Source organism: Chelonia mydas, chromosome 13, assembly GCF_015237465.2.
Source record: "Chelonia mydas isolate rCheMyd1 chromosome 13, rCheMyd1.pri.v2, whole genome shotgun sequence".
NCBI classification, from domain to species: Eukaryota; Metazoa; Chordata; order Testudines; family Cheloniidae; genus Chelonia; species Chelonia mydas.
In genome coordinates this window covers 37,919,918-37,941,477 of record NC_051253.2, presented here as the reverse complement: position 1 = coordinate 37,941,477, position 21,560 = coordinate 37,919,918, and the positions used below count along the sequence as shown (strand labels likewise).

At 44.3% G+C, this 21,560-nt stretch overlaps 1 protein-coding gene across 4 annotated transcripts in view; it reads left to right on the top strand.

Moving 5' to 3' along the window:
- LOC102930792 (cytosolic phospholipase A2 gamma) overlaps nucleotides 1–18,734 on the top strand; it is a 49,796-nt gene extending 31,062 nt beyond the window's left edge. Inside the window, exons 12-17 of one of the 4 annotated variants that reach the window (XM_027824573.3) lie at nucleotides 397–459; nucleotides 9,293–9,337; nucleotides 10,948–11,043; nucleotides 15,101–15,255; nucleotides 16,346–16,514; nucleotides 18,196–18,734. In XM_027824573.3, coding sequence (XP_027680374.1) covers nucleotides 397–459; nucleotides 9,293–9,337; nucleotides 10,948–11,043; nucleotides 15,101–15,255; nucleotides 16,346–16,514; nucleotides 18,196–18,368 — 701 coding nt within the window. In that variant the 3' untranslated portion in view covers nucleotides 18,369–18,734. The remainder of the gene's footprint in view (nucleotides 1–396; nucleotides 460–9,292; nucleotides 9,338–10,947; nucleotides 11,044–15,100; nucleotides 15,256–16,345; nucleotides 16,515–18,195) is intronic. The other 3 variants (XM_043527106.1, XM_043527107.1, XM_027824576.3) reach the window with 3 other exon arrangements.
- Nucleotides 18,735–21,560: the final 2,826 nt, after the last annotated feature.

The window sequence follows — 21,560 nt, the reverse complement described above, 5'->3', positions numbered from 1 at the left end:
CAACCATCTTGCTCTAGGCTGCCTCTTTGTAGACTGAGTGCTGAAACACCCACATTGCATGCTTCCCTCAAAGTCCTTTAACTTGCAAATATGACCAGGAAACCCCTTACAAGGAAAGTGATAGCATGTAATTATAACACTTTTTAACACTGATTTTTGCAATGTGGACACACAATAAAGGATAATTTTTCAATTTTTGGAAAAGGAAAAAATGTGGAGGCAACCCCAGATTAGCAGTAGCAGAAGGGGAACTCAATTCTGCTGTAGCTCAACTAATATTTTTGTCCTTCTGTTACTAGCAAATGTCATCATTGTAACCTGAATACTGGTTCTTAAATTATTATATTGTTGTCTGTGGCTGTGTGAAATGACTGGAAATCCTTATGACATTTTCAGGTGATATGGAAGGCTCATTGCAGAGTGAGCCAGCAGGAGCTTCACCAGGTGGCTTTTCACCAGGTAGGTGTGTATAATTCTGGATCTCTCGCTCTGACCCTATAGCTGTAACTGCTTTTATGTTCATAGCATTCAAACAGAGAAGTTGGATAAAAACATTAAATACTCTTGCTGGAAGGTTGCAGTGTAATATTACATTATTTTTTTAAAAAATCCAGAACCTCAATACTCAGGAAATAAAAACAGAGAGAGAAAAAGCAGGCTGCCCCCTAAAACAGAGAGGCAAAACTCTCCCCACCTTGATCTAGGCTGGCTTTATTCAGAATGACTGCTTAAAAACCTAGATCACATGCCTCCCTTAGAGCCCAATAGCCTACAGGCCTGATCAGGAAACCCCTTACAAGTAAAGTGAGCGCTAACACATTTTCAGACTAGCACTACCAACAGTGGAATTGCTTCTGATCTGCTCCTGCTTGAGAGGATAATCATATCCAGATTGTTAATGACATAGTCTCATGAGTAATGCTCATGTTCTCTGTTTTCTAAGTGTGTGCTCAGGGAAGCTCCTGTTTCTTAAATAATATAGGCAACTCTTTGATGGTTACCACCAAAGTATCTGAGAAGCTTTCAAAAATTCAGGATGGGGAACTGAGGTTCAATGAGAAATAAAGTTGGGTAAAAAGTTGGGTAAATTCAAAGGTATCTCAACAAATTAAAATTGATGTTCAGTGGGATATGAGCATTTAATCCCTTACAAATCCCAGCCTAAGTGACTTCTCAAATATCACCTAGAAAACTTTTGGCAAAGGCAGGAGTAGAACTGGCTTGAGTTGATTCCCAATCCACTCCCTGAAATTGATACTTGAATTCTGTCTCTGGTTCTGGTGTCCATATTTGAAAATGGGTCACTGAAACATTGGAGATGAATGCAGAGAAGTGTCACAAAAATTATGCCAAGTCTTATACAGTGAGAAATTTAAGGAGTTCAGTCTGTTTAATGTATGAAAAAGAAGTCCAAGAGGTGACTAGATTATGGTGTTTAAATACAGCGGACCCTCACTAGAGCGCGCATCACTATAGCGCGGATTTGTATATAGTGCGGTCCTGGCGATGGATCCCAAATTTAAATATTTAAATTGGGATCCATGGTAACGTGGCCTCCACTATAACGCTGTCCCCATGTTAATGTGGTATCACTCATGGATCCCGACCCCGCGTTCTAGTGAGGGTCCGGTGCACTTTCACAGTGATAAAATACAGGCATACTCTTGAATCTAGCAGGGAAAGGCATAAAAAGAAGCAATGGCGGGAAGTTAAAGTGAGACAAATCAAAGTGAGAAATAAGGCACACCTATTAATGATGAGAGTGATTAACCATTGGAACAAACTCCCAAGGGAAGTGGTGGAATCTCCATCTCTTTGGCTTCAAAGTCTGATTGGATGCCTTTCTGGAAGAGATACTTTAGTCAAACACAAGTTACCAGGCTCGGTGAAAGTAACTGGATGAAATTGTATGGCCCATGCTATACAATAGATCAGACTAGGTGATCTAATGGTCCCTTCTGGCTTTAAACCTATATATAGAGAGAGGTTTCAGAGTAACAGCCGTGTTAGTCTGTATTCGCAAAAAGAAAAGGAGTACTTGTGGCACCTTAGAGACTAACCAATTTATTTGAGCATAAGCTTTCGTGAACTACAGCATCTGATGAAGTGAGCTGTAGCTCACGAAAGCTTATGCTCAAATCATAGAATCATAGAATCATAGAACCATAGAATATCAGGGCTGGAAGGGACCTCAGGAGGTCATCTAGTCCAACCCCCTGCTCAAAGCAGGACCAATCCCCAATCAAATCATCCCAGCCAAGGCTTTGTCAAGCCTGACCTTAAAAACTTCCAAGGAAGGAGATTCTACCACCTCCCTAGGTAACGCATTCCAGTGTTTCACCACCCTCTTAGTGAAAAAGTTTTTCCTAATATCCAACCTAAACCTCCCCCACTGCAACTTGAGACCATTACTCCTTGTCCTGTCCTCTTCTACCACTGAGAATAGTCTAGAACCATCCTCTCTGGAACCACCTCTCAGGTAGTTGAAAGCAGCTATCAAATCCCCCCTCATTCTTCTCTTCCGCAGACTAAACAATCCCAGTTTCCTCAGCCTCTCCTCATAAGTCATGTGTTCCAGACCCCTAATCATTTTTGTTGCCCTTCGCTGGACTCTCTCCAATTTATCCACGTCCTTCTTGTAGTGTGGGGCCCAAAACTGGACACAGTACTCCAGATGAGGCCTCACCAATGTCGAGTAGAGGGGAACGATCACGTCCCTCGATCTGCTCGCTGTGCCCCTACTTATACATCCCAAAATGCCATTGGCCTTCTTGGCAACAAGGGCACACTGCTGACTCATATCCAGCTTCTCGTCCACTGTAACCCCTAGGTCCTTTTCCGCAGAACTGCTGCCTAGCCATTCGGTCCCTAGTCTGTAGCTGTGCATTGGGTTCTTCCGTCCTAAGTGCAGGACCCTGTACTTATCCTTATTGAACCGCATCAGGTTTCTTTTGGCCCAATCCTCCAATTTGTCTAGGTCCCTCTGTATCCTATCCCTGCCCTCCAGCGTATCTACCACTCCTCCCAGTTTAGTATCATCTGCAAATTTGCTGAGAGTGCAATCCACACCATCCTCCAGATCATTTATGAAGATATTAAACAAAACCGGCCCCCGGACCGACCCCTGGGGCACTCCACTTGACACCGGCTGCCAACTAGACATGGAGCCATTGATCACTACCCGTTGAGCCCGACAATCTAGCCAACTTTCTACCCACCTTATAGTGCATTCATCCAGCCCATACTTCTTTAACTTGCTGACAAGAATACTGTGGGAGACCGTGTCAAAAGCTTTGCTAAAGTCAAGAAACAATACATCCACTGCTTTCCCTTCATCCACAGAATCAGTAATCTCATCATAGAAGGCTATTAGATTAGTCAGGCATGACCTACCCTTGGTGAATCCATGCTGACTGTTCCTGATCACTTTCCTCTCGTGTAAGTGCTTCAGGATTGATTCCTTGAGGACCTGCTCCATGATTTTTCCGGGGACTGAGGTGAGGCTGACTGGCCTGTAGTTCCCAGGATCCTCCTTCTTCCCTTTTTTAAAGATTGGCACTACATTAGCCTTTTTCCAGTCATCTGGGACTTCCCCCGTTCGCCACAAGTTTTCAAAGATAATGGCCAATGGCTCTGCAATCACATCCGCCAATTCCTTTAGCACTCTCGGATGCAACTCGTCCGGCCCCATAGACTTGTGCACGTCCAGCTTTTCTAAATAGTCCCTAACCACCTCTTTCTCCACAGAGGGCTGGCCATCTACTCCCCATGTTGCGATGCCCAGCGCAGCAGTCTGGGAGCTGTCCTTGTTCGTGAAGACAGAGGCAAAAAAAGCATTGAGCACATTAGCTTTCTCCACATCCTCTGTCACTAGGTTGCCTCCCTCATTCAGTAAGGGGCCCACACTTTCCTTGGCTTTCTTCTTGTTGCCAACATACCTGAAGAAACCCTTCTTGTTACTCTTGACATCTCTTGCTAGCTGCAGCTCCAGGTGCGATTTGGCCCTCCTGATTTCATTCCTACATGCCCGAGCAATATTTTTATACTCTTCCCTGGTCATATGTCCAACCTTCCACTTCTTGTAAGCTTCTTTTTTATGTTTAAGATCCGCTAGGATTTCACCGTTAAGCCAAGCTGGTCGCCTGCCATATTTACTATTCTTTCGACTCATCGGGATGGTTTGTCCCTGTAACCTCAACAGGGATTCCTTGAAATACAGCCAGCTCTCCTGGACTCCTTTCCCCTTCATGTTAGTCCCCCAGGGGATCCTACCCATCCGCTCCCTGAGGGAGTCGAAGTCTGCTTTCCTGAAGTCCAGGGTCCGTATCCTGCTGCTTACCTTTCTTCCCTGCGTCAGGATCCTGAACTCAACCAACTCATGGTCACTGCCTCCCAGATTCCCGTCCACTTTTTCTTCCCCCACTAATTCTTCCCTGTTTGTGAGCAGCAGGTCAAGAAAAGCTCCCCCCCTAGTTGGCTCGTCTAGCACTTGCACCAGGAAATTGTCCCCTACGCTTTCCAAAAACTTCCTGGATTGTCTATGCACCGCTGTATTGCTCTCCCAGCAAATATCAGGAAAATTAAAGTCACCCATGAGAACCAGGGCGTGCGATCTAGTAGCTTCTGCGAGTTGCCAGAAGAAAGCCTCATCCACCTCATCCCCCTGGTCCGGTGGTCTATAGCAGACTCCCACCACTACATCACTCTTGTTGCTCACATTTCTAAACTTAATCCATAGACACTCAGGTTTTTCTGCAGTTTCATACCGGAGCTCTGAGCAGTCATACTGCTCCCTTACATACAGTGCTACTCCACCACCTTTTCTGCCCTGCCTGTCCTTCCTGAACAGTTTATAACCATCCATGACAGTACTCCAGTCATGTGAGTTATCCCACCAAGTCTCTGTTATTCCAATGACATCATAACTCCTTGACATCACCAGGACCTCCAGTTCTCCCTGCTTGTTTCCAAGGCTTTGTGTATTTGTATACAAGCACTTGAGATAACCTGCTGATCGCCCCTCCTTCTCAGTATGAGGCAGGAGCCCGCCCCTCACAGACGTTCCTGCCTGTGTTTCCTCCCGGTATCCCGCTTTCCCACTTACCTCAGGGCTTTGGTCTCCTTCCCCCGGTGAACCTAGTTTAAAGCCCTCCTCACTAGGTTAGCCAGCCTGCTCGCAAAGATGCTCTTCCCTCTCTTCGTAAGATGGAGCCCATCTCTGCCCAGCACTCCTCCTTCATGGAACACCATCCCATGGTCAAAGAATCCAAAGCCTTCTCTCCGACACCACCTGCGTAGCCATTCGTTGACTTCCACGATCCGACGGTCCCTGCCCCGTCCTTTTCCTTCCACGGGGAGGATGGACGAGAACACCACTTGCGCCTCAAACTCCTTTATCCTTCTTCCCAGAGCCACGTAGTCCGCAGTGATCCGCTCAAGGTCATTCTTGGCAGTATCATTGGTGCCCACGTGGAGAAGCAGGAAGGGGTAGCGATCCGAGGACTTGATGAGTCTTGGCAGTCTCTCCGTCACATCACGAATCTTAGCCCCTGGCAAGCAGCAGACTTCTCGGTTTTCCCGGTCAGGGCGGCAGATAGATGACTCAGTCCCCCGGAGGAGAGAGTCCCCGACCACCACCACCCGCCTCCTTCTCTTGGGAGTGGTGGTCGTGGAACCCCCCATCTCAGGACAGTGCATCTCATGCCTTCCAACCAGCGGAGTCTCCTTCTGCTCCCTTCCCTCAGACGTATCATCTGGTCCACTCTCCGCATTAGTACCTGTGGAGAGAACATGAAAACGGTTAGTTACCTGTGTCTGCGTTGCTGAAACCTGGACATCCCTCCTTCTTCCTCTGGAGGTCACATGTTGCCAAGCCTCTTCACTGGCCTCTTGGCTCCGCTGTGCAACCTGCTCTAAATTTTTAGAGCTTTGTGCCCGTAGAAGCACATCCTGACTTTTGTCCAGGAAATCCTCAGTTTCTCGTATGCAACGCAGGGTCGTTATCTGTTGCTCCAGACCTTCAATCTTCTCTTCCAATATGGAGACCAGCTTGCACTTTGTACAGACAAAGTCGCTTCTGTCCTGTGGAAGAAAGACAAACATGGCACATCCAGTGCAAGTCACAATAGCTGAACCCCCCCCTTCCATATCACCTTCCTACTATGAGCTTCCTCGGAGAAGTTGGCAAGATGTAAGCCTCACTGGGCTCACTCCAGGCGAACTCCCAGGCAAACTCCTGCTGTGTGCTGCTCTGCTGTCCCCCGCTGCTCAGCTGGTTCGCCGCCGCTCAGCTGAATAAATAAATTGGTTAGTCTCTAAGGTGCCACAAGTACTCCTTTTCTTTTTATATATAGAGAGAATACTGAAGCTTATAGGACTTTGGCATTCTGTAGTCATATGCTATTCTCTGCAACAGTGGCATATGTTGGGAAGAGGAAGTCATTGGAGTTATGTGGCATGGCGGGGTAAACCCCTTTAAGGCCCTGCCAAAATGCTGGCTGCAGCTTGCTCTCTGGCCAGGAGGCCAGGGGTAGAGACACAGGTACTCAGCAGGGAGCCCAGCTGCAAGCCCTAAGGAGGTCTGGCTCGGAGGAACATGCTGAGCTAAGTGCTGACAGCTGGGCTGAGGCATGAGAGGGCTATAAAAGCCCTGGGCAAACCTCAGTGGGGAGGCTAGCCTGGGAGGAGCTAGGAGGGTGATATCACTCTCTCCTTACCAAAGAAGGAAGCCTCAAAAGCTAGGAGACCCTGGGGAGGGTCTGTGGGGCACTAGCTGTTGCGGGATCTGGGAACTGCACAAACACTGTAAATAAAGACACTTGGGTGATCCAGCAAAAGAAGGCGTGGAAGATTCTTTATTATACCAGCCTAAACACAGGGTGCAGGCTCAAGAGGGAGAAAGCCTGCGAGGACCCTGTGAAGTTACTATAGATTTACCCATCAATAAATGAGGGAAGAATCTATCTTACTGCATTTTGCCAAGATCTCCGGGGGTCATGTCTTCTAATCCTTCAGAGCAAACAATAATTCCCACCCTCATTGTCTCTAGGTGACACATCTAAAATCTCTATGAACACAGTTCCTGATGGGTCCTTGGACCAAATATTCACAGCCCACCTCCAGAGCTTTAAAGTCTAAAGTTTTGTAGAGATTTCCTGTCCTGTGTGGCGGCTATCAGTGAGTAATTGTGAGTTCCTGGAAATAAAGAGAGACTCCTTCTCTGTAGCGAGGTGGAATTTTCATTGTCTGGGACTGTACTCCGGAAATATTTAGCAAGAGCTTCCTTTTGCACACAAATTATGTGCAATCACAAAGCACATGGCAGGAGTGCTGTAAGCAAGGCACAAGAAGTAATACTTCCATTCTACTCAGCACTGTTAAGGCCTCAGCAGGAGCACTGTGCAGCAAACTTCAGGAAAGATATGGACAAATGGAGAAAGTCCAGAGGAGAACAACACACTAATTTTCTAATTAAACATGTAGAAAACAGGACCTATGAGGAAAGATTGAAAAAGTTCACTTTATTGAGTCCGGAGAAGAGAAGACTGAGGGGGTCATGACAACAGTTTTCAAATGCGTAAAAGGTTGCTGTCAAGAGGGGGTTGATAAATTGTTCCCCTTAACCACTGAGGACAGGACAGGAGCAAGGGAGATTCAGGCTAGATATTCGGAAAAACTTCCTGTCAGGGTAGTTAGGCACAGGAATAAATTCCCTAGGGAGGTTGAGGAATCTCTGACACAGGAAGCTTTTAAGAACAGTTTAGAAAAACACCTGTCAGGGATGGTCTAGATAATATTTTGTCCTGCCTCAGTGCACGGAACTGGACTAGATGACCTGTCGAGGCCCCTTCCTGCCTTACATTTATATGATTCTGTGTAAGTAGCCAGGGCTAAATTAGTCCTAGTTTGGCTTCCTGGTAGAGCCAGAGTAATAGAGGAGACAAAACAAATAGAAGTGGAAACTCTTGAAACTGAAATGAGACCTCCCTCCACAAGGGCCAAAGTTTAGTGTTGTTGTTGTTTTTTTTAGATGCATCTACATCAGAAAGCTCTGCCATGGAAGTAGGGAATGTTCCCAAAACTGATGAGTATGATTTTCACAAGTTATTTCCATAGAGCTCTCAATGAGCACAAGGTGGATCTAGAGAATAAGAGACAAGCATTCCTCTCTCCCTTCAACTTGCCTCTGTCAGGGTGAGACTTTAGTGAATAGCGTTCACAGTGGCTGGGTTTTCAAAGGACCCTAAGAAAATTAGGTACCCACATCCCATTGGGGTTAAATGAGATTTGAGCACCTAACTCACTTAGGATCTTTAAAAATCAAAACTGGTGACTATAGTTTCATTATCGTTGTCTGGATTGGAAAGGATCATGGTATCTTTGTGCTATTTCAGTCATACACCAAGTGAGATTTCTGCTGCTGGATTCCCCAGTCCTGTTCAAATAGAAAAGGATGAAATTGCGAGGTGGCATTGAAAAAGAGGAAGAGAATTTTAAATTCTGTGGAATATGCAAGGGGGTTGCAGTGGAGAGATTCCAAAAGGGCACTTACTAATCAGAACCACAAGCAAAGAAAGGTCATTTTAGCAACTGAAATGTGGACAGATTGCAGTGTAGTATGGGGGTGGGAGGCGTGACAGGCACTCTCTGTGCATTAGGAAAGCTATAGAGAAGCTCACAGTGACTGTGAACATAGATGGTGGATCCTGGGAAAAAGATTTTAGCCAAATGATAAGTTTAGAAGGTATATAGAATCATAGAATATCAGGGTTGGAAGGGACCTCAGGAGGTCATCTAGTCCAAACCCCTGCTCAAAGCAGGACCAAATCCCCAACTAAATCATCCCAGCCAGGGCTTTGTCAAGCCTGACCTTAAAAATATCTAAGGAAGGAGATTCCACTACCTCCTTAGGTAATGCATTCCAGTGTTTCACCACCCTCCTAGTGAAAAAGTTTTTCCTAATATCCAACCTAAACCTCCCCACTGCAACTTGAGACCATTACTCCTTGTTCTGTCATCTGCTACGACTGAGAACAGTCTAGATCCATCCATATATTGTCTATATATTTTAAAGGAGAAAGTGGCAAGATATTGACGCAGCCTAGTAGGAGAATTGAAGATACTGCATATCAGATCATACATTTCTCCCATTTTTTTCTTTCTTATGATACTTACAACCTGCAGGAAATGCAAACTTGGCCTTAATCATTGTACCCTGAATGTTGTTGCCTAGGTGATTGCATTATTGCCAATGATAGTATGCAGTGACTGATAACCCAAATATATTTTTCAGATACGAAGAACAAGTCAATTACTGAAAACATTAAAGGTGGAGTAGGTAAATTATTTTTATCCCCTGTGGATTGAGTTTGAAATTCCTCTTGTACACTGCTGCATGAGGAGTTATTGGCATCTTTGTGAAAAGAGACTCAGGCCCAGTGAACTGTTCAGTTAAACAAATCCCTCGGCTCTTGTTCACCCTTCCTCATGAATAGTAATTTTTATGTTGTCATTTTTTGAAAAATGTCTGCTCAGCACAAAGCTGTTCCGGAATAGCCTTGTTTATGTTCAGGTTTTCTGTCGTGCCCTTTATGAAAGTTTCTGGGCCCTTCACCAATATCAATGATTGTGTTTTTAAAATGTCCTTTTCAGGTGGTGCAATGTGATTATTTCTGCTTAGAGATGTGGATCTGATGCACCATGACAGATATATGGTGAAGTTTTCAAAAGGCATGAAAAGGAGGTCAGAGTATAAACCCTGTTGACTTTCAGTGGGACTTTGCCCCTAAGTCACATAGCACCAGATTTTCAAAGATATTTAGGTGCCTAGTGGTATTTTCAGAAGCACTTAGGCATCTAAACGCCATTTTGTGTTGACCAAAATGTTTAGATTGACTCCAAATTATTATTATAAGTGGGCCATATTTGGATTTTGACGATTTTGAGTGTTTAACAATTGAAGGTTGTGTTTCCTCAGCTCAAACCAATTCTAGTGGGAGTTGAGGGAACTCAGCATTAGAAGGGGGTGAAATTTTTCAGCTCAATTTTCTTTCCTGAAAAAAGCACGTTTGGGTCAGCCATGGTTTGAGTATTGGCCTGCTAAACCCAGGGTTGTGAGTTCAATCCTTGAGGGGGTCATTTAGGGATCTGGGACAAAAACTGGGGGATTGGTCCTGCTTTGAGCAGGGGTTGGACTAGATGACCTCCTGAGGTCCCTTCCAACCCTGAGATTCTATGATTATAATATTTCATGAATTTGCATCAAATTTGCGAAACTGTTTATTTTACAACAAAAACAAATCAGAAAAAAAACACACCAAATATTTCATACTGAAATTTTCAAAGTGAAATGTTTTGATTTTTTGGATAAAAACAGTTTTTTAAAAAAACTAATAAAAAAATTTGGTTCAATTTCACTTAAAAAAAACTTTTAGAACTCAAAAACCAAAATGAAATATTTCATTCTGAGTAAAACCAAACATTTAATTCTACATACAATGATTTTTTTTGTTGTTTTCTTTCTCTTTTCACTGAAATATAAAAAAAAAATTTCATTTGGGATTTTTTAATTACGATTGTTTGTTCGACAGTGAAACCAAAATTCAGTTATTTGCACAGCTCAAATCAGCAGCTAAAGGAACTGGGCCACATATCTTACATAGTGGAATATAGGAAATGGTTTATACTACCATCAGGTGTTCTGTGCAGGGGAGAACTTGACAGCTGACACATCTCAAACCAGATAAGTGTGTGTGGGTCATTATGTGGTACAATGAGGGAATCCAGGATTCTGAAAATTCCACAGCTTTTGCTCTGCTGGGATTGTTCCCACAGCTCCTGGTCGGCACTCGCAAATAAGAGATAAGAAAAACTCTGCTGGTTTTCAGAAGTTCCTGAATATATATATATAGATCTGATATTTGAACTCTGGTTTGTGCCCTCTCACAGGCTCAGTGGTGGATTTCGCTAGAATGTGGCAAAAAACCACTCATGGTCTCTTGACCTGGAAATGGGGAACGAACAATAACTTTCTTTACAAATGCTGTAAGTAAAAAATGGGTTTACAGACTCTGTGGTGTGGATGTCTCCTTTTCCTAGGGTCCCGTTCTGACAGTAAATACATCACACAGAAACATGAGAAAGGGTTGTCTTCCTATACGGTATTTTTAAGGTCAGAAGAATTCAATGTTTATTTTTAAATTTTGACAGACAGTGTCATTGTTTATTTTAAGCATTTTTAAGATTTTTATTAATTTAAATTTTCAGTAGCATGAAAATATAGATTTTAAACATTTTTTAGTCTTACCAATTTAAATCTTCATGGTTGATGAAAATTAAGAGGAGAATCAAATGATTATTTAAGCCATTAAAACACAAACTGTCAACATCATATGCCAAAATGTACAAACTAAATATCCTTAAATCAACAAATCATTCTGGTTTTTAATGTTAATTCACTAGTCTATTTTATAACTGCCCTAAATCAAAAGTCTAAATCACTGGATTTTGACTTTAAATTCTCAAGAAGCATTTTTCATATTTTGTTTATCAGTAAATTTTGATTATCAGTGGAAACAGGTTTTCATTGGTTTATATAGAAAGAGTGAAATCCATGGTAACTGACCAATAAAATCTAATACTTTCAAGCCAAAGTATTATATTCTAAATATTATGTTAAAATTGTAAAGTCAAGCACTCAAATCTTAGGACAGTTCAGAATTCTGCTGAATTCCCTGATATCTGCTGGGAGAGCAATATAGCAGTGCACAGAAAATCCAAGAAGTTTTTGGAAAGGGTAGGGGACAATTTCCTGGTGCAAGTGCTGGAAGGAACCAACTAGGGGCAGAGCTCTTCTTGACCTGCTGCTCACAAACCAGGAAGAATTAGTAGGGGAAGCTAAAGTGGATGGGAACCTGGGAGGCAGTGACCATGAGATGGTTGAGTTCAGGATCCTGACACAGGGAAGAAAGGAAGGAAGCAGAATACGGACCCTGGACTTCAGAAAAGCAGACTTTGACTCCCTCCGGGAACTGATGGGCAGGATGCCCTGGGAGAATAACATGAGGGGGAAAGGAGTACAGGAGAGCTGGCTGTATTTTAAAGAATCTTTATTGAGGTTACAGGGACAAACCATCCCGATGTCTAGAAAGAATAGTAAATATGGCAGGTGACCAGCTTGGCTTAACAAGGAAATCCTTGCTGATCTTGAACACAAAAAAGAAGCTTACAAGAAGTGGAAGATTGGACAAATGAGCAGGGAAGAGTATAAAAATATTGCTCGGGGATGCAGGAGTGAAATCAGAAAGGCCAAATCACACCTGGAGTTGCAGCTGGCAAGAGATGTTAAGAGTAACAAGAAGGGTTTCTTCAGGTATGTGAGCAACAAGAAGAAAGTCAAGGAAAGTGTGGGCCCCTTACTGAATGATAGAGGCAACCTAGTGCCAGAGGATGTGGAGAAAGCTAATGTACTCAATGCTTTTTTTGCCTCTGTCTTCACGAACAAGGTCAGCTCCCAGACTACTGCACTGGGCAGCACAGCATGGGAAGGAGGTGACCAGCCCTCTGTGGAGAAAGAAGTGGTTCGGGACTATTTAGAAAAGCTGGATGTGCACAAGTCCATGGGGCCGGATGCGTTGCATCCGAGAGTGCTAAAGGAGTTGGCGGATGTGATTGCAGAGCCATTGGCCATTATCTTTGAAAACTCATGGTGATCGGTGGAAGTCCCAGACGACTGTAAAAAGGCTAATGTAGTGCCCATCTTTAAAAAAGGGAAGAAGGAGGATCCGGGGAACTACAGGCCAGTCCACCTCACCTCAGTCCGTGGAAAAATCATGGAGCAGGTCCTCAAGGAATCAATTCTGAAGCACTTAGAGGAGAGGAAAGTGATCCGAAACAGTCAGCATGGATTCACCAAGGGCAAGTCATGCCTGACTAATCTAATTGCCTTCTATGATGAGATAACTGGCTCTCTGGATGAGGGGAAAGCGGTGGACGTGTTATTCCTTGACTTTAGCAAAGCTTTTGTCACGGTCTCCCACAGTATTCTTGCCAGCAAGTTAAAGAAGTATGGGCTGGATGAATGGACTATAAGGTGGATAGAAAGTTGGCTAGATTGTCGGGCTCAATGGGTAGTGATCAATGGCTCCATGTCTAGCTGGCAGCCAGTATCAAGTGGAGTGCCCCAAGGGTTGGTCCTGGGGCCGGTTTTGTTCAATATCTTCATAAATGATCTGGAGGATGGTGTGGATTGCACCCTCAGCAAGTTTGCAGATGACACTAAACTGGGAGGAGAGGTAGATACGCTGGAGGGTAGGGATAGGATACAGAGGGACCTAGACAAATGAGAGGATTGGGCCAAAAGAAATCTGGTGAGGTTCAACAAGGATAAATGCAGAGTCCTGCACTTAGGATGGAAGAATCCCATGCACCACTACAGACTAGGGACCGAATGGCTAGGCAGCAGTTCTGCGGAAAAGGACCTAGGGGTGACAGTGGACGAGAAGATGGATATGAGTCAACAGTGTGCTCTTGTTGCCAAGAAGGCCAATGGCATTTTGGGATGTATACGTAGGGGCATTGCCGGCAGATCGAGGGACGTGATCGTTCCCCTCTATTCGACATTGGTGAGGCCTCATCTGGAGTACTGTGTCCAGTTTTGGGCCCCACACTACAAGAAGGATGTGGAAAAATTGGAAAGAGTCCAGCGGAGGGCAACAAAAATGATTAGGGGACTAGAGCACATGACTTATGAGGAGAGGCTGAGGGAGCTGGGATTGTTTAGTCTGCAGAAGAGAAGAATGAGGGGGGATTTGATAGCTGCTTTCAACTACCTGAAAGGGGGTTCCAAAGAGGATGGCTCTAGACTGTTCTCAATGGTAGCAGATGACAGAACGAGGAGTAATGGTCTCAAGTTGCAATGGGGGAGGTTTAGATTGGATATTAGGAAAAACTTTTTCACTAAGAGGGTGGTGAAACACTGGAATGCGTTACCTAGGGAGGTGGTAGAATCTCCTTCCTTAGAGGTTTTTAAGGTCAGGCTTGACAAAGCCCTGGCTGGGATGATTTAACTGGGACTTGGTCCTGCTTTGAGCAGGGGGTTGGACTAGATGACCTTCTGGGGTCCCTTCCAACCCTGATATTCTATTCTATTCTATTCTAACACATGACTTTTGAGGAGAGGCTGAGGGAACTGGGATTGTTTAGTCTGCAGAAGAGAAGAATGAGGGGGGATTTGATAGCTGCTTTCAGCTGCCTGAAAGGGGGTTCCAAAGAAGATGGCTCTAGACTGTTCTCAGTGGTAGCAGATGACAGAACAATGAGTAATGGTCTCAAGTTGCAGTGGCGGAGATTTAGGTTGGATATTAGGAAAAACTTTTTCACTAGGAGGGTGGTGAAACACTGGAATGGGTTACCGAGGGAGGTGGTGGAATCTCCTTCCCTAGATGTTTTTAAGGTCAGGCTTGACAAAGCCCTGGCTGGGATGATTTAGTTCGGGATTGGTCCTGCTTTGAGCAGGGGGTTGGACTAGATGACCTCCTGAGGTCCCTTCCAACCCTGATATTCTATGATTCTATGGTTCTATGAATTAAGCTTCCCCATGAAATTCCAGTAAAGCTGCCTTCTGCATCGGCATTATAATAGAGCTTTAATTCCATGGCTATATACTATTCCCCCCATTCCCTGAACTCATAAGAAAATTGAAAACATGGAACGGGAAGTGTTAGGCAACCTAAATGATAGGTGTTGCTTCCAGATGTGCCTATAATGATGCCCTGTAAATAGCAGGAAGGAGAAAGTGGCAGTTGTGCTGTATAATGGCCAGTGGATGGAAGGATCAAGTATAAGAGAACTATACTGTATAATGGGCACTAGGGACAGCAGAGGGCGAGGGGTGAGGAAAGGGCAGCCATACTGTACAATGGGCACTAAGGGAAGCAGAGGGTGAGGGTGGGGAAGAGGTGGCTCTACTTTAAGGGCAGAAGATACACACACTTTACCAAAGCACCGCTGCAGTGAATATTATTTATTAATCCTGCCACTGGCAAGGTGCAGATTCTAATCTCTTAGTATGAAAACTTTATTTTTGGATACATTCCTTTAGCTGCTCTTGACTCTGCTGAGCTGGTGAAGGATAAAGTCATCTCCTTGGTAGATGCTGGAATAGCCATAAACTGTGCTTTCCCTCTGGTTCTCCGCCCGGAAAGGAAAGTGAAACTGATCCTCTCCTTTGACTATGGCCCTTTTGAACCATTTAAGGTAACTCCTATCATTATTACATTTCTACAGTCATTCAAATTAGGAATGAGGGGCCATTGCCCGGTGATATTTGAACACAGAAAAATACATTGTCCCTGACCCCAAGAGATAAGAATCCAACAAAGAAATTTCCAATCTAAAAAAAAAAAGTTTAAAAGTATTTTCTTTACTTTATTTCTGGAAAACAGTTCAGGACAAGAAGGGAGCAAAGAATCCCATACCTTTCTAACCTGCTGGGGAAATGTTTAGTGGAAAGAATCCTACCATCCAAGTAGCAAGTTGGTCAGCCAACTTGAGTCAACACTAATACTTTTGCGAGGTGTCCCAGGGCCCAATGGCTCTCTACAGGAGGAGATTTTCAAATGCACAATGGACAGTTTTGTGACTTAATCAATGGAAGTAGGACAACATATTCCCATGTGTGCCTTAGAAAATATACCTCATAGTGACCTTAAGGAAGGAAATCTGTTTTTCACCTTAAGTGAAAGATGAACCTTTGGTAGCCTTGAGCATTCATGTGTCGAGTACTGGAGATGAATATTGACCCATGTCTCCTACTGTACCAAGGTGGGTGAGGTAATTTCTTTTACTGGACCTTCTAGCATTGGTGCAAGAGACAAGCTTTCAAGCTTACATGGAGCGCTCCTTCAGGTCCTACTGAACCACTGAGATCTATCCCAGTTGAACAGTTATGGGCTGCTGTGAACCTTCTAGCTCTGTTCTTGGGTACTGAACTCAGTGTGCCATGTTTAATCTATTCTTACGGCTGTGGGCTGAGATTTTTAAAGGCTCTTAAGTGAGTTCAGTGTCCAACCCATATTGACTTTTCCTGGGAGATAAATTCATGCTCCTTTAAGCTTCTTTGGAAATCCCAGCTATGGGGTTTCCTTGTAGACAGTCATGCATTGCTACACAAACATTCTTCCTATCCCAAGAGCAGAGGGTATGGTTTCCACTGTAGGTTTTCTGCGTAGTCAATTAGTAGAGGACTCAGAGAGAAAGTTTGATTTTGAGCTATCTGTTTTGAGCTATCTGGTCTTGTGGACAGCAGTTCTCTTCAATAAAATCATCACGATACCTTCACTTACAGGCCCTCAAGCAAACTGCCAAATACTGTAAAGAAAACTGCATCCCATTTCCTGAGATAGACGAGAAATTGCTCCAAGAGCCAGATAACCCCTCCGACTGCTACATCTTCAGAGGAGAGGGTGCACCTACTGTCATGCACTTCCCACTTTTCAACAAAGTGAATTGTCCGGGTAACTTTCATGTCACACCCATTTTCTTAAAGGCTACTGACCTCACTTTCATTTCACTTACATGGATGAGTTAAATACTGCTGCGTCTGGTTTGCTCTGGGGTAAGGTAGCAAAGGGACATAGGGAATGGGATAAAATGTCAGATTTATCTAGTGCAGTATCCTATGTTAAAGAGGGTATCCAGTAATAGAAGTTTAAGAGGAAGTTGTGAGAAATCACAGATTATGTAGTTATAGAATTATCTGCCATAGGGGATGTTTGTCACTAGACTCTGTGGGGGGTGGGGTGGGGTTGGCTCTGATTTCTAAACATTTTAAGCCAAATTTTCAAATGTATGTAGGTGTCTACAGATGAAGGTAGCCACCTAGTGGGATTTATAAAGTGCCTAGGTGAATTAGGCACCTAACCTACTCAGCTGCTTTTGAAAATCTCACCAGTTGCCTATCTTTATCTTTCCACAACTCAATACATTTCAAAATCTGGCCTATATCGCTTCCATTTTTTAAAAAAAATTAACTAATTTAAATGTGAATCTTGAAAATATTCATGAAGATGTCTACCTGCGTTTTGAATCCTACTGTACTCTTGGCTTTAATGTTATGTGCAGTGAGTCCCATAGGTTATTTTTTGTTGTGTATAAATAAAACTCTTTGCTTTTATGATTTTTACATTTACAGATTTTCAGTTTCATCAAATGACTCCTTGAGCTTAGAATCAGGCACCTTCTTTCTTTAGCTCCCGTCTAGACACAGGGACCAAATCTTCTCTCTGTTACACAAATGAAGTCGAAGGAATAAATGTAGATTTACACTAGTGCAATGAAGAGATGAGTCTAGCATATAAAGAGAAATTCAGAAAGGAATGCAAAGGAGTCTAAAAGTGGGAAAACCTTTGACCTTCTCTCAGCTGTCTGGGCATGTGAGTTACACCAGCTCAGACACCCGTATGTTCTGTACAAGTTCTATTTCTCTTGATTTTTGATCCACTGTGAATGCAGAGTGTCATGCCATTAGATGCTCTGTTCCTACAATGATGGGAGTCTTATAAGAACTCAGGGGCAATATTTTTAAGGGAGCCTAATGGAATTAGGCGCCGAAATTCCATTTGTCCATTGAAATCCCTAGATAGGTAGATGCATAGGTTGTACTCTAGATTAATTTACCTTAGTACACATGAGAGCAGAATCTGCTCCTTGTTTTTTTCACAAACATGCTGAATATGGGACACTACTGAGAAAAGAGACAGAAGAATAGCTGAGGGATGGGTAGAAAGCAGGGAAAATAGGAGAATGAATTTGATAGAATTAAAGGAAGTCTCCAAGTCTGTAGAAAACCTGATTCAATAGCTCTGAAAAGTGCAAAGTATCCATTTCAGTTCAGGAGGTTGTTGACTCTGAACCCTAAAGATGACAGTTCAACTATATTAACTATGTCACTGCTGATTGCTGTAGACAAAACATCCAGATGCTTTTGGATTGGGAGTAGAGCATTTGTGAAACCCTTTTCCCCATACATGAGCCTCACTTGATTCTTCTCCTTAAGTCTCGGAAGCAAGATATTCCTCTCACGATGGCCTGGGAACCCTAGAACACAACCAAAATAATAGTATTAGTTGTTATTGACACTACAGTAGTATTATCATCCTAAAAATGTATTCACATCTTTTCTCTCTTTGCTTTCAGCCTATGTGACAGAATGGAGAATTAGATTCACCCCAGTTCGCTGTCTCTACCATGTGGGAGACATCACCAAACTCCTCCAGTCGGCAAGACTGAATGTGTCGAACAACAAAGACAAGATCCTTCAAGAGATCAAATACATTGTGGCTCACTCCAGCAAGAAGAGAAGCTCTTAAGAAGAGTTTCTCATCTATGCCCCACATACATTAAAGCCACCCAGTAGATTTTGAGAACTACAGAATTGTCATGTGGCTGGAAAATGTCATTATTTGGGATTACAGGACTCTCAGCTTCTGCTATGAAAGCACTAGTACCTAGCTCGTGAGTTAACCCCTTAAGTTGACTGCACTTTAGTTCAGCAATTCTGATTCTGCGCATTAGTCAAAGAAAAATTCTCTCTTGGTATAAATCATTTTTTGCTTGCTGTTGTGAATTATTGCTCAGTCAGTCTCTGCTCTGTGTGATGACAGATGCCCTTGTCTCCTGATGCACAATTCACATTCAATCAATAAAGCCTATAGAATCAAACCATTTGCACACAGTGCCTCCATCCTAGAAATCGCCTGCAAAAGCACAAGCACCTGACACCTATGGTAAAAGCCATCTCCCCTAGCTCTTATCACACTTTATACATAGACAGGTTAGAAAAATAATAAACTAGTTTGGGGGGGGGGTCATTTTTATTCCAAAGGTGTGTGTGTGGGTTTTTTCGTGAAAACATTATTGAAAATGTTGAAATTGTTATCAATATTTTTAACAGAAAACAATATTTTGGATCAACAGAATATTTTGATAAAGTTTTTTGCTGGTAAATTCTGATTTTGAAAGCATAGATAAAAATGAAAACAAGAAGAATGAGTAATGGCGAGTTTCCTCTTCCAATCCAGCAAGGCTCCACTGGAGTCTTTGGAGTCGGTCCAAAGGTGTAATGGGGAGTAGAATCCTGTCCAATATTTTCAACTTCTTATGGGAGCTGGGTATTAATATGAACAGGAAGACTCTAATATTCATGGTGTGAAGAGCCACATGTTGCAGAATCTCAAGTCCGATTCTCGTAGTCCATCTGGTTGAGAAGGAGCAAACGGAGTGGCAAAGTGCTGGCCCCTAGAGGGATTTAAATTGATATTGATCTGTGCTGCTTGGACAAGCTTCCTCAGTCAGGGGCACTGTACAACCCATGGTAGCCCCGCCTGGCTGTTTGTCTCCCTCTAGTGACTATACCACATATAAATGATGAGTAAGGCTGAGATTTAGTTATGGGTATTTTTAGTAATATCATGGACAGGTCACGGGCAATGAACAAAAATTCACACTATAAATACATATGACTAAATCTTAGGAACTCTGGGGCACCACTGCTGCTGCTCAGGGGACTGTGTGGACTGGGGCCTCACTGCTGCTTGGAGGGGTGGCCCAGGAGCCTGCTGCAGCCCCGGGGCAGTGCCCGAGACTGGTGCTGCTCCAGCAGCCCCTGGGGCCAGCTGCCTGGGGCTGCCCGATCAGTGGCCAGTACCAATGACCCCGGAGCTGCGCAAGCAGCTAACCCCTGGGGCTGCCCGAGCAGAAGCCAGTGCGGTTGGCCCCAGGGCTTCCTCAGCTGCTCAGACAGCCCTGGTATCAGCCACACTGGCTGCTGCAGAAGTCATAGAGGTCCTTGAAAATCATGGAATCTGTGACTTCTGTGACCTCCATGAAAGACTCGCAATTTTAATGATGAGTCTTCTGCAGACTTTCATCTGTGGTAGCCGGTTCTTTAGTGCCGGCAGTACGGCGTGTGCTTACAGATCTGGCATTCCTGGGTTCAGTCCATCTGGAGATGGCATTGTTAAGACACAGAGCTTTCAGATGCACCCTGTGAGGTGAATGAACTCGATTTGAAAAGCCAATGAATAAAGATCCCAGATTGTTCTCAGGACCTTTGCACTTCATATTATTGTAAATCAGGGGTTCTCAAACTGGGGGTTGTCACCCCTCAGGGTGTCACAAGGTTATTACGTGGGTGTCGCATGCTGTGAGTCCCCGTGCATGCCAGGGATCAGCCTGTCAGCCATGCACGGGGCTGACAGCCCAAGCTCTTCAGAGGTGGGCAGATGGAGAGCAGCAGCTGCTGGCCAGGTACCCAGCTCTGAAGGCAGCGCTGCCCCCAGCAGCAGTGGAGAAGTAAGGATGGCATGGTATAGGGGGTAGTCATTGTTTTGGGAGGGTCATCACAGCTGAAATATTTTCAAATTGGGTCCCAGCAAAACAAGTTTGAGAACCCCTGTAAACTAATATGGAGGATGGTCCCAGATCCCTTCCCTGTTGGATGAGCCCTGCCTGTGTAACTCAAGGTAAAGAAGCGTGTGAGAGTGAGCAGGAGAAAATATCAAACAGTAAAATGGAGCAGGCATGAGACTCTTTGCACTTGGCATAAATAAACCAGGAGTTAACTACACAGAAACCAGTGGCCATGGCTCTCCTTTCACTTTGGACATGATCCAACATCCAGTTGAAGCTATTCCACTGTGGATAAATAAATAAAGTGTCAGCGGGCAAAAAAGAGAGACAGAGCAACCACTAAGAGAATGCCTGTAAGGCCCCACCGGTCTAGAGCCCAGGCCTGTAGAGCTACCAGGTAGCTAACAGTTCCAGGCTGTCACCCAGGAGCAGCGGTAATCAGCCTGCGCTCCACTTCCCATGACCTGCTGTGGATACCGACCACGGGAAGTTCCACCTTAACGTTTGACAGGCAACAGCCCTGTGACTCCTGATTGGCTCCATGCCCTATATAAACGCAAGGTGCATGACCAGGAAGTGTCCAGGCAACAGTGTGGATCTCTGTAGTTGCCATGACTGTTCCTGCTCCTTGCTCTAGAGTCCTGGCGTGACCTCAGCTTTTTTTTTCCCTCCTGACTGGGACCCTGAAACCTGACTTGGACTCTGACGGTCGGTGTCAACCCCAGACTGGAACTGACTATGAACTCCTCACAGCCTCCGGTTTGCCCCTGCTCTGACCCTTATCACTGACTGCCCTTGGTGGGATCCTGGTGATCATACTGTAGCCTGGTGGTTAGAGCACTGAGGTGGGAGACCAAAAATCCAGTGCTCCAACTCCAGTGATTTTCTTTTCAAAGTATTTATCCACCATGGAGCTTCAACAGGAGAGACTAAGAGAGCCTCTGGCCCAGTCACTCGGGCACTCTCCTGAGACGTGGTAGACCCCTGTTCAAATCTCTTTGGCCCTTAGGAAGTGGGGGTCTGGGCACCCTCACTGCAGGGCTAAAAGTTATGAGGGAGATTCTCCTCTTCTCTTCCCCCCTCCCTGCCACGTGCGTGAGTTTGCGTGAGTCTTGTGTGTGAGTTTGCATCCAGAGCCCAGTCTGCTAAGA